The sequence below is a fragment of the Phaethon aethereus genome (genome assembly GCF_964289735.1).
Source record: "Phaethon aethereus genome assembly, chromosome: 9".
In the NCBI taxonomy this organism is placed as follows: Eukaryota; Metazoa; Chordata; class Aves; order Phaethontiformes; family Phaethontidae; genus Phaethon; species Phaethon aethereus.
This window is the reverse complement of record NC_138585.1, coordinates 23,284,957-23,298,944: the sequence shown is the minus strand read 5'-3', so window position 1 is coordinate 23,298,944 and position 13,988 is coordinate 23,284,957. Positions and strand designations below refer to the sequence as shown.

At 48.1% G+C, this 13,988-nt stretch overlaps 1 protein-coding gene across 8 annotated transcripts in view; it reads right to left on the bottom strand.

Moving 5' to 3' along the window:
• Window positions 1–13,988, bottom strand: part of TNIK (TRAF2 and NCK interacting kinase) — a gene marked incomplete at its 5' end in the record, with an annotated part of 164,796 nt that overhangs the window by 21,840 nt on the left and 128,968 nt on the right. For 2 of the 8 annotated variants that reach the window (XM_082003813.1, XM_082003815.1), the window contains 6 exons: window positions 2,772–2,795; window positions 3,516–3,613; window positions 4,980–5,143; window positions 8,673–8,779; window positions 11,121–11,360; window positions 13,181–13,345. In XM_082003813.1, coding sequence (XP_081859939.1) covers window positions 2,772–2,795; window positions 3,516–3,613; window positions 4,980–5,143; window positions 8,673–8,779; window positions 11,121–11,360; window positions 13,181–13,345 — 798 coding nt within the window. The remainder of the gene's footprint in view (window positions 1–2,771; window positions 2,796–3,515; window positions 3,614–4,979; window positions 5,144–8,672; window positions 8,780–11,120; window positions 11,361–13,180; window positions 13,346–13,988) is intronic. The other 6 variants (XM_082003814.1, XM_082003816.1, XM_082003817.1 and 3 more) reach the window with 3 other exon arrangements.

Sequence of the window (13,988 nt, the reverse complement as noted above, 5' to 3'; positions counted from 1 at the left end):
CCTTGAAACAAGAAAAGATAGGAGCAGTCCCAAAGCCTAGTAATAATTTTTCAGTTTACCATGACTTTGATGAGGCCTCAGACCCGACAGTCATATAAAGTAGACACTGCTATTTCAAAACAAGGAACATGGCAGGCACCGTGTAGAAAAGAGACTTTTTGTTATCTTACATGCTTTTATAGCAATGCAGGGGGAAGCAGTAGGGCAGAAAAGCATGAGAGCTCGAATTAGAATGGGTTAGAGAACTCTGTTGCACAAGACATGCACATGACGAACAAAGCATCGCAATTGTCAGTCTTACCATTTCTCCCTACATTAGTGACCGAGGTAGGCATCAGTGCATTCGGTCAGAGATAAAGGATTAGGGAGAAAGAAACTCATTGAAAAAGACTAAATTCCACAATCGTCTTACGGCCATACTCTCATTTACTGCATTTCCAGTTTACCGTTCCAGCAGGGCGACTACAGTAATATTAATTACGGTTGCAAAGGGAGCTCTTAAAATCTATCCCTTAGACACGTGAAGAAAACGATGGAAAACTTCTATGGCTGAGATGCAAACCCAGTTTATTTTTTTTTTTAAATGTGAAGCAGGAATATTTTGCAAGGAGTTTGTACTTTGGTTATTGGTGACCCACACCTCCCGGCGGGCTCCCACCGGTGGGCAGCCGCACATTCTGCTCCCAGGTCTGCGCTGCCCGGCCTCAGACGTAGAGCAGAGACTCCCACGGACATCAGAGGGCTTTGCATCAGACCCGTAAATATCAGTATACCAAAAAACCCTGTTTTTTTAACAAAGGGATCAATCCCTGCTTCCCAGCAGGTACTTGTGATGGGTATTATATGTCTCTCTCGAAATCCAGGCGCTCTCTGTGCCTTTAAAGAAAGGCTCTGTATCACGGTTAAAGAGAGAATGTGGTATTACAACAGTATTTTCGATGCCAACACGTTTGGGATTGAAATGCAGTCAAATCTGCCATCATAACAACAAATTATTTTAATTAGCGCTGCAGTCACTTCTATGATATGATTGTTTCTTTTCCTAAATAAAAATCAATGAAAATTTGAACAGCTTAACAATGCTTTCCATTCAGAGTATAACATAGGCTCTTTATTGAGCATTTGTCTTTGACCTGGATTAGAGCATTCTCAACTTTAAAAAGGACTTCAGGACTGCATATCAGAGACTTAAAATTGCAGCTGAAATTCCTGCAGTGCAGGACTAGCACCAAACCCTTCTTTATCACAGCGATGGACGGTGAAAGTTACTGCGTTCTTTGCACCTTCCATGGCTAACGTGCTTCAAGGCACCCTATCAGCCTCCGTTGGTCATCACTAGAAGACAGGCAATAATTTAAAAAATCAGCTTAATTAGTTTTTAATAACTAATTTGGAAGTTATAACAGCAATAATACTCCCAGACAATATCATCAGATAACTTGTATTTCCTAGTTAAAGCTTTGCCTCGGGATGGTTAATTCTTTGATGCTATCATTTTCTCTAAGTAATGAGCACTTTTGTAGGATTAAACAGCTTCACTGAGTTGCTCTTGGACCAAAAACAATCTGACAACTAGAAAGCAAGTGCTCTGTAGTTTCACATGTGTTTGAAATGTTATTATTGAGGGTGACATAATACATAAGCTAGCAGTATCAGTGCTCTTTAATTGCTTTTAATTACAAAGACTTCTTGACATTTAATATTTGGTGGAATCAAGTCAGATTGGTTTCCAAAATCACATAGCTCGCTGAACTTGAATTTAGCACACACGCTGCCTCTATTTCGACACTGATTTATGTGCTTTTTTCTTAACAAAGCACCTCATTAAACAAAATGCATTGCTCATGTTTTATCCAAGAGAACCAGTTAACTAACCGGCACATCTTCCTCCTTTCACATCTTCTACTTTTAGAGGAAAGAGTCTGCAGGAGAGGCTGCCGATACCGGTGCTCGCCATTACAGCCCCCCAGTTACCAGTATAAGCAGTGTGTGCACAGCAAGGCATGTGTGAGGCAAGTTAAATGCCAACTCAGGAACGTTTGGTCCCTTCCCACGAACATTTAAACATTCACCATCGCCAGATGCGTACACTTTTAAAATATTATCATATGGTGAACGTGGTGTAATTCAGGACTCTCATATTTTTAAGAGGATGGATGAAGACCAGTATGGCCCATCAACATCCAAGATGGCTCTGTTGACTCTGGCTTTACGGCTGATGGCCTGGTCCATGAGAATGAACTCCCCACTGTACTCCACTGCTCTGTTTTCCTTTATTTGCCAAGCGCCTTCGTTCAAATTAGCCTTAAGATGCATTTCCAAAAGCGCTTGGTGGTCCCACTGAAATCAGCGGGCGGCCGGGGGCTGCGGCTGAGAGCAGAATGCGGTGAGCGGAGCAGGCTGGCCGGACCGCCTCCACTGGCGCCAGAAACCTGCGCTCTCGCTCCTCCTCCGTCAAATACGCCCGACGACGGCAGCACCCTTTGCTCCGCGCACGAAAGTTGGGGTGCTTCTTGCCACGGCCTCCATGCAAGTGGTCAGGCCAGTGGGTTTCAGGCAGCCCACGGCTGAGCAGCACACACCAGCAACGCCGCTCCCCTCCCCACGGGCAGGCTCCCTTATGCCGAAACGCAATCGTTGGGGCTCCCGTCTGACCCAAGACTGCATCGCCACCTTTTTCAATGTCAGTACCAAGAAAACCCGGTTCGATATTAAGCACTAACTAGTCAACCTTGCATAGGTATGACCCACTGAGAAAAGATATCACTAACCTCATCTATAGCTTTCTTATAGCTCTGTGGGTAAAGGAAGAATAATCAGCATCAGAGGAAACAGATCGGGACAGGAAAAAGCCAGAGGAAGGGCAAGCAGGTTAGAAATAAAATTAGAATTGTTAGCTCAACGCTGTGGAGTGTAGAGAAAAAAACACAATATCAACAAAACATTAATACACATTAAAAAAGAGAAGCAGTGGAAATTCATTTCGTTATTAGGCCGACTCTGCAGTTTTAAAATACAAATGTCAACAGCCTTAAACCAGGAGGAAACACTTCAGATGAGATTTTGCTCAGAATAATAAAACGGGAGTGTACAAAGACCACTACCAGGTTTGGTTTTAAGCTGCGAAGGCTGTCGGGGGCCGGTCGCCCAGCCTTCCCGAGCAGAGCATCCCTCCGCCGGGCTGCTGCGGGGGCACATGCACCACGGAACACAACAATGTGCCATCGGCAATCACCGCACCCAAGCTAGCAAAGCCCTTAAGCATCTGCGTCACATGAAAATACAGGCTTAAGTGCTTTCTCCTAGACTTGGGCTCCTGATAAAAACCCATGCACTCTCTTAAGCATTCAAATCTCCCACGGGCTCTCGCCATACCGCCGCTTTCCAGTCTCTCCACTGGAGGAGCAACAGTACTAGCCTCTTTTTTGGGGTCCCCGCGGTTGTGCTACCGCACTGAAGGGAAACATGGCCAAGCCGGTTGGCAACGTTCCCGCAGGAAATAATTTCAGACTCACAGCGGGTCGGCTCGGTCGCGTCACGTCCCTGTTGTCTTCCTGCTTTACCTTGGTGGGCTCGTGGGAGAGCACGGGGGACCCTTCGGGCTTGGCGTTCCCTGGGCGAAAGGCAAGCGGAGAGAGTGGGAGTTAAGATGCTGCCGAAAGCCCTCACTGCATCCTGTCGCCCAGGACGGGTGGGCATGGGGGGCTTCATCGTCCTCCCCCTTGTGTCAGAGCACTGGCAGCCCCTTCCCCAGCTATTTGCCCATGAAGTGCAGGAAGACGTTGGTGAAAGCAGACAAGGACATCCCAGGGGCAGGACTGGATGACCTGTAAATAGGTAATTTTCGTCCAACTAATAAAAGCTTCACTATGTTTTGCCTCTGTGGTCTTGAAAAATCCTCCTGCTCCTCTCTGCTTGACTTATATGGAGTGTCCCTCCATAGAGTGACAGAAGCCATAATCCAGGCCAGCCTCCTCAGACAGCCCTCTGGCAGCGTGACTGCCCTTTCTTCTGCTAAAGAAACAAATTCACTCTGCAAGAGAGCAGGGCACGTGAGAAATTAAAAGCTCTGCAGCATCTGACATTGCTAGGACATTTTTTGTTCCACAGGATTCCTCATTAGTAAAACCAAAACCAAACCAAATGGGAGAACTGGCGATAAACTCCTTTTACTGACTACCTAGGGAAGTGAGGATTTCAACAACAGACATGTCATCTTAGAGCAAAGTCATAAAAAATTCGAAGTGTGGAGGCAGCATTTGTTTTAATGCGCTTCAGCCCTGGGGATTTATACCGCGGGGCTGTGCCAGAAATGCAGATGTATGGGCTGTGCGAGCTTTAGCAACTCCTACTGCGATTAAACAGGGGAATGGAGTATCTCTAAGAGTGGCTCTAAGATGAGAGGAGACAATTCAGCTAGGAACATGAAGCCAGCATGAACACGGCTGCCTGGTGAAAGCATTTTAGAGAAAGCTTCTTATCGGCTAATTCACAACTCTGCTCTCATCTTGGGCTTTGCGCAAACATGAAGCTAAAAAAAAAAAAAAAAAAAAAAAGAAACAAGAGATACCCACCCAAAGGGAAACACAATCCCAAAGAAACCATCACAGAAGAAGTGAGCTTGGCTTAATGAAGACAGGAAGCATGCTGGTATTTTTTTTTTTTTTACCCTACAGCATAGCCCCCATCTCCTTTTGTGTAAGTTACTGGGCACTGCAACGCTTCAGTAGGGTGCAGGAGCAGCGCACGCTGCCGTGGGCACCCTGCATCAGCGTCCAGGCAAAAGGGAGCGTCGGCACCTCTGTTTGCAGGGAGGCCAGCTGGCCGCAGAAGTACATCAGTAATGATAATCCTTTGATTTTTTCATTTTTTAAAAAACATAACATGAGATCACAGGCCTCTTGCCCTTCCTGCTTATCCAACGGCCTCAGAAAGTGCCCCAGATGTCAAGGGACGTGTTCAAGAAGCAGCCACCTCACCTCTGACTCTGTTGCGCTCGCTGGAGCCAGCCTGGGAGCCGGGCTGGGACCCTCCCTGGGAGCTGGGCTGGGAGCTGGGAGTGCTGGAGCTGGAGGAGCTGCCGCTGCTGGTCCTCTGCAGCGCGCTCTCCATGATGGGCTCCGTCCTCCTCAGGTCCGGGTTGCTGCGGGAGCACAAAAGCGAGGGTCACAATCAGCCAGTGCCGCACATTCCTCCGGGGCTTCAGATCCTTCCCATCCTGACAGGGAGAGCTGGAAGGTGAGGAGACACCTTTTCTGCCGGAGAAGACATGGCTTGAGGTCTTCCCGAAGCTATTGAGCCTGCAAGCCCCACTGAAACCCGTGGGAGCTGAATCAGGCACTCAACATCTTTACCGGGGTAGACCACAACCATGATGAAAAATTGGCTAGGGCAGGTTTCTACTCTTCTTTTGCCAAATTCGGCAAAAATTAAAAGGTTCCTTGCTCAGAATTCCCTTTCAGCTGGTAGATGTGCAATGCTGAAGTTACCTGAATCAACCACCAATATTCATCATAAAAGCAGGAATTTGCAAATTGCTGTTAGACAGAGAAAGACTAAAGTTCTCAGTGGGGAAAGGATCTCAAGTTCGCAAGGAGGCTCCAGATTACTTTTGCCACTTATTTACACTTCCCAGTTTCCACGGCTTCACTTCAAACTTGCATCGGATATCCACTTTTCTTCCTTGATTTCTCAACATACACAGATCTAGAATAAAAAGCATCCCTGATACACGAAGAGTGACTAATATCTCTCTGGGTATCAGATGCCTCTAGGAAATTAATTCTTATTTGGCCCAGAAATGACATCTGAAGACATTTTCATGCAGGGTTATGCAATTTGTTTTTACACAACATTCCCGTTAAGTGATCTTACTATTCAAAGTCCTGTTACAAATGTACAGAAAGCTTTCTTCACTGAGTCCAGCTGGGACCTTCCGTACATAAAACCGACGCGGTAACACTGCCACATGACGGAACGCAATTGCCATCGGAGGCTGCGCGCACGGAGTGCAAGGTGCGCAGTGTGCGCGCCGCGTCCCTTCTGAGGAACGACCGCAATGGTACAAATTGGGCAAAGGCCCGCTGCCATACCGGGGTCGCTGGCACAATCGTTTGGACGCTGCTTAGCGTGGGTGTTACATAAAATCCCTGCCTGGTGTTACCTTGCAACGGCACAGGAGGGTATTAAAATGATGAGAGCAAGACAGGAGCTTTCTGTGTGCAGGGAAATATCCCCTCGTTTCTTACAGCAGGGTAGTAAGAGAAAGCGTATTTTAATATTATTTACATTTATGCATGGGAGGAATCAAGAAACAATAGGAGGGATGGTTAAAAAGGAAAATTGGAGAACTGCTACATTACTGTGAGAGAAATGAAATGTGAAACCATTTCACTGAATCCTTAGTTTAACGGACATAGTAGCATCCGAATAATTTTCAATTTTCATCAAACTGAAGGCCTCCAGCTCATGTTGTACAGCTGACATGTCCTTCGCTAAATTATATAATGAAATGTGTTTGAATAAAACAATATTAATGTATTTACCTGTCCCGACCAGGACTGGGACCAGGAGGCTGAAGGAAACACTGGGCAACCCTCAACTTGAATCCCACTGACTCCCATTATCCTTTTTACTTTCAATACCATCGCTTACTAGGACTACGCAGTCCAGTATCCCTCCGCATTTTAAATTGTTCTTCAAGCAACAGCTAATTAAAAGAATGTTTTCAAGAATTCAGCCTTGAGCAAGAAAGAGGAACCAACCATGATATAAATGTTTTTTGTCTAGCTTAAAAAAAACAACCAAATAAAAAAGATCCCTCCTCCTTCTGCTACCCCTGCCAGCTACCGTAAGCTGCTGCACGCTGTAGGTGAGTTTGCTGACATACGGTTGGAACACCGAGCTGGAAAGAAAGGTCTATACTGAAAACTTGTGATGGCACACAGCTATGAACATCCCCGTGTTCATCTTTTGACCTTACCCTAAAAGGACAAAGCAGGGAGAAGAAAGCAAAGAGCTCCATCACGCACGGCTACGTGGAACACGTATTTACCCTGAGATTTGCCTGTCTGAGGTCTAGATGTGCCCACGATGCTCTGCAAACCAGAGACAAGCTCTCGCATGACTAAGCCATGTTTTTTTCCATCCGGTTCCAAGCAGAGCCTGTCAACTTCCCTGCTCGTTTTAAACATGCCCAGGGACAGCTCTGACGTGGAAGATGTCAGATGCAGCGCAGCATCCTTCCTCGGTGCGCTAAAGCGCGCCCTGCACACTGCCGTGCCGGAGAGCTGGATCTGGCTAAGCTAAACGCCCGAGTCCTAGGAAGCCAAAAGGAATTTAATCCTTGATCTACATCTAAGGAAGATTTCACCACACTGTATCAGTGTCTGTCCCCCAGCACATTCCTTAGTCGTTATCTGTGAAAAGCTGCTCTGGCGCGTAGGAAACGTATGGTATGTATCCCTGAGATCTCCCCACCGGCTTATATGGATCCCCTTAATATGCAAGGGGCAACACTGGGAGAACCAGAACTGAATTCCACTAAAGGGAGCGCCCAAATTCCTGTTTGATCCCACAGCAGCAGATGCATCCACCTCCAAACCCTGCAATGCCCAGGAATGCATTCAGCCCAGGGAGGAAAACCTCCAGTGACCCAAGTGCTCACAGCCTTTGGTGTCGGTACAAAATAGTAAATGAATGAGAAAGTTCATCCCAGCCTACAAGAATCACAGAATCATTAAGGTTGGAAAAGACCTTTAAGACCATCAAGTCCAACCATCAACCCAACATCACCATGCCCACTAAACCATGTCCTGAAGTGCCACGTCCACATGTTTTTTGAACACCTCCAGTGATGGTGACTCCACCACCTCCCTGGGCAGCCTGTTCCAATGCTTGACCACTCTCTCCATGAAGAAAATTTCCCCAATACTCAGTCTAAACCTCCCCTGGCACAACTTGAGGCCATTTCCTCTGCTTCTATCGCTGGTTACTTGGGAGAAGAGACCAACACCCACCTCACCACAACCCCCTTTCAGGTACTTGTAGAGAGTGATGAGGTCTCCCCTCAGCCTCCTCTCCTCCAGACCGAACAGCCCCAGTTCCCTCAGCCGCTCCTCATAAGACTTGTGCTCCAGCTCCCTCACCAGCTCCGTTGCCCTTCTCTGGACACGCTTGAGCATCTCAACATCCTCCTTGTAGTGAGGGGTCCAACACTGAACACAGGATTCGAGGTGCGGCCTCACCAGTGCCGAGTACAGGGGCACGATCCCTGCCCTGCTCCTGCTGGCCACACTATTTCTGATACAGGCAAGGACGCTGCTGGCCTTCTTGGCCACCTGGGCACACTGCTGGCTCATGTTCAGCCGGCTGTCAATCAGCACCCCCAGGTCCCTTTCCGCCGGGCAGCTCTCCAGCCACTCCTCCCCAAGCCTGGAGCGTTGCATGGGGTTGTTGTGACCCCAGTGCAGGACCCAGCACTTGGCCTTGTGAAACCTCACACAGTTGACCTCTGCCCAGAAGAGCAGCATTGCAAATCTCGTGTTGTTACCAGTCAGCAAAAGCAGGGCTAAACCCCAGCCCGCGTTCGGCTCCCCAGCCAGGTGATGCCAGGAGAAGCACGGGCGGTAGCACACCGGGATCACTCCTGCCCATCCCCTCGGTGCCCGTACCTTGCCCGAATGGGCTGGGAGCCCAGCCGGGGCCCCAGGGCGCTGCCATTGCCTGGGGAGTTCTTCCTCGCCAGAGCAGGGGATATGGAAGTGGTTCGTTGAGGCACCTGGAAAAGAAGAGAGACATTCACCGTCACCCAGTCTGCCCCACCACGTCAGGTGGCCGTTGGAACATCTGAAAATCACCTTTCACCACTGCCTTAAGACTTCATTTACAATCGATTTCCCACTGAGAGATAGGCAATATTTATAGCAATTATAAAATACAAAGCTCTCAGCCTTTAGAAGGAATCACCTGAGTGTGAGACAGAAAGGAGCTGCAAAGGTGCAGCCAGGGATGCTCTGGGCAGAGGAACCCCAGAGCAGCACACAGAGCAGCCCTGCTACCATCAAACAGGGCTTTTACTTTTTCAAAAATTAATGTATGCATGCACATATATATATATATGTAATTTAAATCTAACAAAACCCAGGAAAGTAGTTTTTAAGATAGAATTCAGACTGAAGCACATTTCAGCAGCCACAGTGGAGTTTTTCGCATCTCTAGTTCGGATAAAGCACGTGCCAGCAGAGAGAAGGTGTCGACTGATGGACAAACAAGAGGATTGACAGTGGGAAGGTCCGGACTGACCCACCTAACACTTGCAACCAAACCCCATGACCTCCGTTGAGCTTTGGATGCCGCTGCCAAAACCCCGCTGCCGGCAGGACGGCTCACCACCAACGCCGCCAGCGGAAACTCAAAGCCAACCGCAGCCTACAAGTGCTACGGCGGGGAACCCCGAAGCCCTGCCCCGTCCCGTGGGAACACGGGCATTGCCGCGTGGCCACAGGCGCGGTGGTCTCGTCCCCCGCCAGCCAGGCCGACGTGGAGAGGCACGGCGATACTCCCTGTGCAATACCTTGCACCAGGTAACAGAGAGGCCACGGGCTCGGTGGGATTAGCAAAAAAAGGATTAGATTTCTTTTACTTTCTTTGAGAACAAACACATAGTTACGGTAGATGGTAGGCAAGGTAAAAAGATTTGGCGAGCTAGCGAGTGTTATATTCTGTGGCATCGCTAGCTACAGTTTGTCTCATTAAAAAGCAATCTCCCCTCTGGGTAGGGTACTCTGCAGTCAGGACTTGGGGAGTTTTCTACCTTCCTCTGAAGCATCCAGCTGTAAGCACCGGCAGAAACAAGAGCCCGGACCACAGAGAGAGCCGGCCCTGCCTCACGGGGCAGTCCGTCCGTTCCTGCTTACAAATACATCAACCCACTTCGGGCAGTAAGACGTGAAGTCAGACTCCTCGTTGGTATTACTGCCGACATGATGGCCTTAAATGTGATCTGGTGGGGACCCCTTCCAGAGCTTGTGTTGCCTCAGCCAAGGGGAAAAATACCCCATAGTGCTGAAAAACACCTTTTATCCAAGAAGCAGGTGCTGTGGTCTCACCACGTAGTGCATCGCTGCAGTTACGAGATGCCCTTCTCAAAGGACTCAAGGCAAAAGCCAACTTCACATTGCAAGGCGTTTTTCAAAATTAGATGAAAACCAGGCAACCACCCTCCTGCACTACGGAGGAACAAAGCACATCAACAACTGCAGGAGCTGTTGGCTTGCTTTCCCTCTCGGGTGAGCACTGACGTCTCCTCTTGCTCAGCGGTAGCAGAAATAGGAACGTTATTAACACATGTGACAGACCACCATAGATCCCTTGCACAGCAAGGCTTACCTGGTAGCTGGTATTCCGCTCTTAAAAAGACAAGCCACTTACTTTGTTAATACACAGAAAAACTGCCTCTCAATCAGGGACAAATACTGCCTCACTCATCAATTTGTCACCTGTAAAAATCCTCCCAGGCTGAGCACTGATTCACTGTAAGGGGAACTTTAATGGCCAAGTTATAATTTTTCCAAAATGAAGGTGTATAAACAACGCGATCGAAATACTGGTCCAGAAGAGTCTTAATTAAAGAGGTACTGCCAGATGCTGCCAAAATGTCAATGAAGGTATAAAGCTGCTGGAGGCCTTACAAGTCTTCCATCAAATATTGATTGCAACCGGAGGCACGGTACCAGACTAGAAAGGACCCATCTTATTGAGTATGACAAATTTTATGTTCCTATAATTCTATTTAAACAGAAGGTTGTTTGTTATCCTAGGGAAAGGAGAAATTAATTTCTTCTGGCTTCTCTCTGGGCTCGAGAACCTTCTTTGCTGGAGGGCAACACTATTTTGCAGCCCTGTGGGTGCAGCCGAGAGCGGCTCCCAGCATCTTGTGCAAAACCTGCCTCGGGAAACGCAGCCCCCGGGCAGGTCGGTACCCGCCGCGGAGCCGCGGGGATGGGCTCTGTCCTGCCCACTCTGCTTTGCCGGAGGTGCTGAGCCCAGCACCGCCCTGTGGGGACTGAGCTCTGGGATTGCCTCTTTGACGTGCTGAAAGTGAGGAGCGATAGTGTTACCTTTGGTGGAATGTCTTCCTCCTGCCGTAACCAAGAACTTCGGTCAAACTTTTCAATGCGAGGGGGCAGAGGAGGGTTTTCTGAGGTGGGGTCCGAGTTCTGCCTTGGCATCTCAGTGCGGTGAGAGGTCACCGTCAGAGCCTCCTGAAACCCAGCCAGTCCCTTTGCAGGCTGTTCATGCAGTGACTGAGACCCAGACAAGGAGCTTCCTTGGGATTTCACAGTGACCAGATGTGGAATCTAAGCACCAAGTCAAAACAGAACTATCAGTACAAAATGGGGGGGGGGGGGGGGGGAAGGAATAAAAAAAATATTTTAAAATTTGATTTAAAAAAAAATTATTTGATTAGCGTTTTGGATGCACTGAAAAGCCCCCTCGGTTTGACATCGGCACTGCCTTGGTTTCAGGAACTTCTGACTTATATAGCTTCAAGGCAAGACCTATTAAAAATCACGCTCGCACGGCTCAGCCTTTTAAAACCAGGCAATGCCCAAGTCAGGGCCATGCTTCAGTCCTGACCGCTCCTGCGTGCGCACGGTGACGCGGCTTGTACCGCCAGCCCCGCGCCGGTCTGTGGGTACCACCCCAGCAGCCAGGGCAGGTTGCTCCCTCCTGCCGGCTCCCCGCACGCCGTGCCCACCCCAGGCTCTGCCTGCCGCTTGCCAAATTTCCAGCTCCTGCGCCTGCACCTCTAGGGTTGTGCGAATGAGGTTTGGCATGGATTTTCCTTGTTAAAAATGAAAAAAAAGGAGGAAACGATAATAAATTATAATTAAAAAAGATCGTCAGGAATTCTGAGGCATAGATGGCTTAAAAAAAAGTATCTTGAGGCATGAGTTTCTATAGGTCTAAGTAGCCCCTATCCCATGGATCGGCCCTATAGATCTAAGGGTTACGAGTGAAAGGAATACTGACATCTGTCTTGGGAAATCTGAGAAATTCACAAAGTTAGAGCTTGTAAAATCAGAGCTTCTTCCCCCGACCCTGTGAAGCTGCGCTTTGATACAGTGGGGTTGTAACTTTTATTTGACGTTTCTACATACATGTCTATGTACACATGCACGTGTCGTCTATGTGTGTATGCACGCATACATTTACATGGGTCACTGGGTTTCAAACAACCTTTTCGTTAGTATTTTATTGCCCAACAAAACTCTTTGTAGCTGTTGACAATATAGGTTGTCAAAAAGGTCACTGAAAAGTATTTGGTCAGTAGAGAGATTACAGCGAAGTGGGGTTTTATCCACTTCCCAACGTATATGGACCATGTACATTGGGGATAAAAGAGCTGTATGTTTAAGGGCTTTCCTGCATGTATTTTGTTTAAAGCTGGCATTGTACTGCTGACCTATGGGTGCGCACACCACATGTGGACGGCACTTAGTTGGCACATTTTCCCATAGGAAGCCCACATGGACATGGAGCAAAGACTTTGTACTTCCCTCTGAAGTCCCCACTGGAGTCTGTGGATCTGCGGGAGCCAGCACCGACACTGGGTGCAGAGCTTTTGGTGGCAGAGTACTTGCAGACCTTGTGGCTGGGAGGAATTTTTAGATGGTCATGGTGATCTATGCCCTCTCCAGATGTGTTTGTGACTGATGTCAACTCAATGGAAAACCAAAACAAAACCTTGAATTAAAGCGGCAAAGAAAGCAAAACCTCTTTCTGATGATCCTCAGCATCAAAGCGCCCTGGGTCTTTTGTACCAGGCGCTGTGGGTTTTTTTTAGTCCTTTACATAAAGCAGATCCAAAGAGGAACAGAGCAACTGCTGTGCTGCACCAGACCAGCGGTTCCTCTCGGTCCTCCAACTTGTTTCTGGCAGTAACCAGTACGTGATGCTTCAAAGGAAGGTATAAACCAGTGTGATGTTTCTAACACATGGAGGTGAGAAGAGAATCCACTCATGAATGTAGATGCTGCTCTTATGAATACACTTAAGGCTGAGAAACCAGGGAGCAAGACACTATTTCCCTTTAATCCACTCTTTTTCTTGTTACCTTACCAGCAGCCCAGCATCCTGGCTCCGGTAAGTGAGTCTGCCAGGGAAGCCCCATTACCTGCGGGTCCACGGGTCGGAGCAGCGGTGGGGTCCGGGCTGGCTGCACGCCGCTAATGCTGAAAGACTCCGACCGAGGAGGCAGGTTGGGGTCAGAAATCCTGTTGGCCACCTTATGGGGCATGGCCGGCGAGCTCTGGCGATTGAGCCGGGAGCGCTCCTCCACCTGCGGCGAGACGGGGAGAGTGGGTGAGCGCCCTGGGAAAAGCCGTTTCCGATTGCAAACCAAGGTGTGCATATAGATATATACAGGAAGCCCTTTCCTCTTTAGGTCTATCGTATATATATTGTATGATCACGGAATCCAAGTTACCCAGCAGACTGTGCAATAAATGCATTTTAAAGACACCAAAGGGACTATTTGTATTTAAGTGCACAACATTTCTGAAAAGCAAATGGAAAAATAAAGAGAAGGCAACATGCCTCGGAGAGGTGTTTATACAAGATGACTCCCGAGAAGCTCTTGCTTCTTCTCAAACGTATCTTTAAACAAGGGGACCCTTATCCTTCACTACTATAAACGCCACGACGAGTGTTTTTGTTTGATCTGAATAAAAGAATAAACAAGGCAGCCTAAAATGGCTGGCTTTGATCTAGATTTAGTGAGTCTGGCACCTTGTCATGTATGGAAGGGGAAAAACCTCTATTACTGCTAGAGAAATAAACCCAAAGCCCACTGCCTTCAGTTACTCTCGATGGAAATGCAGTGGTTTCTGCTAACCCAGACATACATGCAATCTGGGTGCTCCTGCAGTTAGTGCATTGATATTCATGTAGCTATGCTAATGCAGAATTAACACCTCGAGATC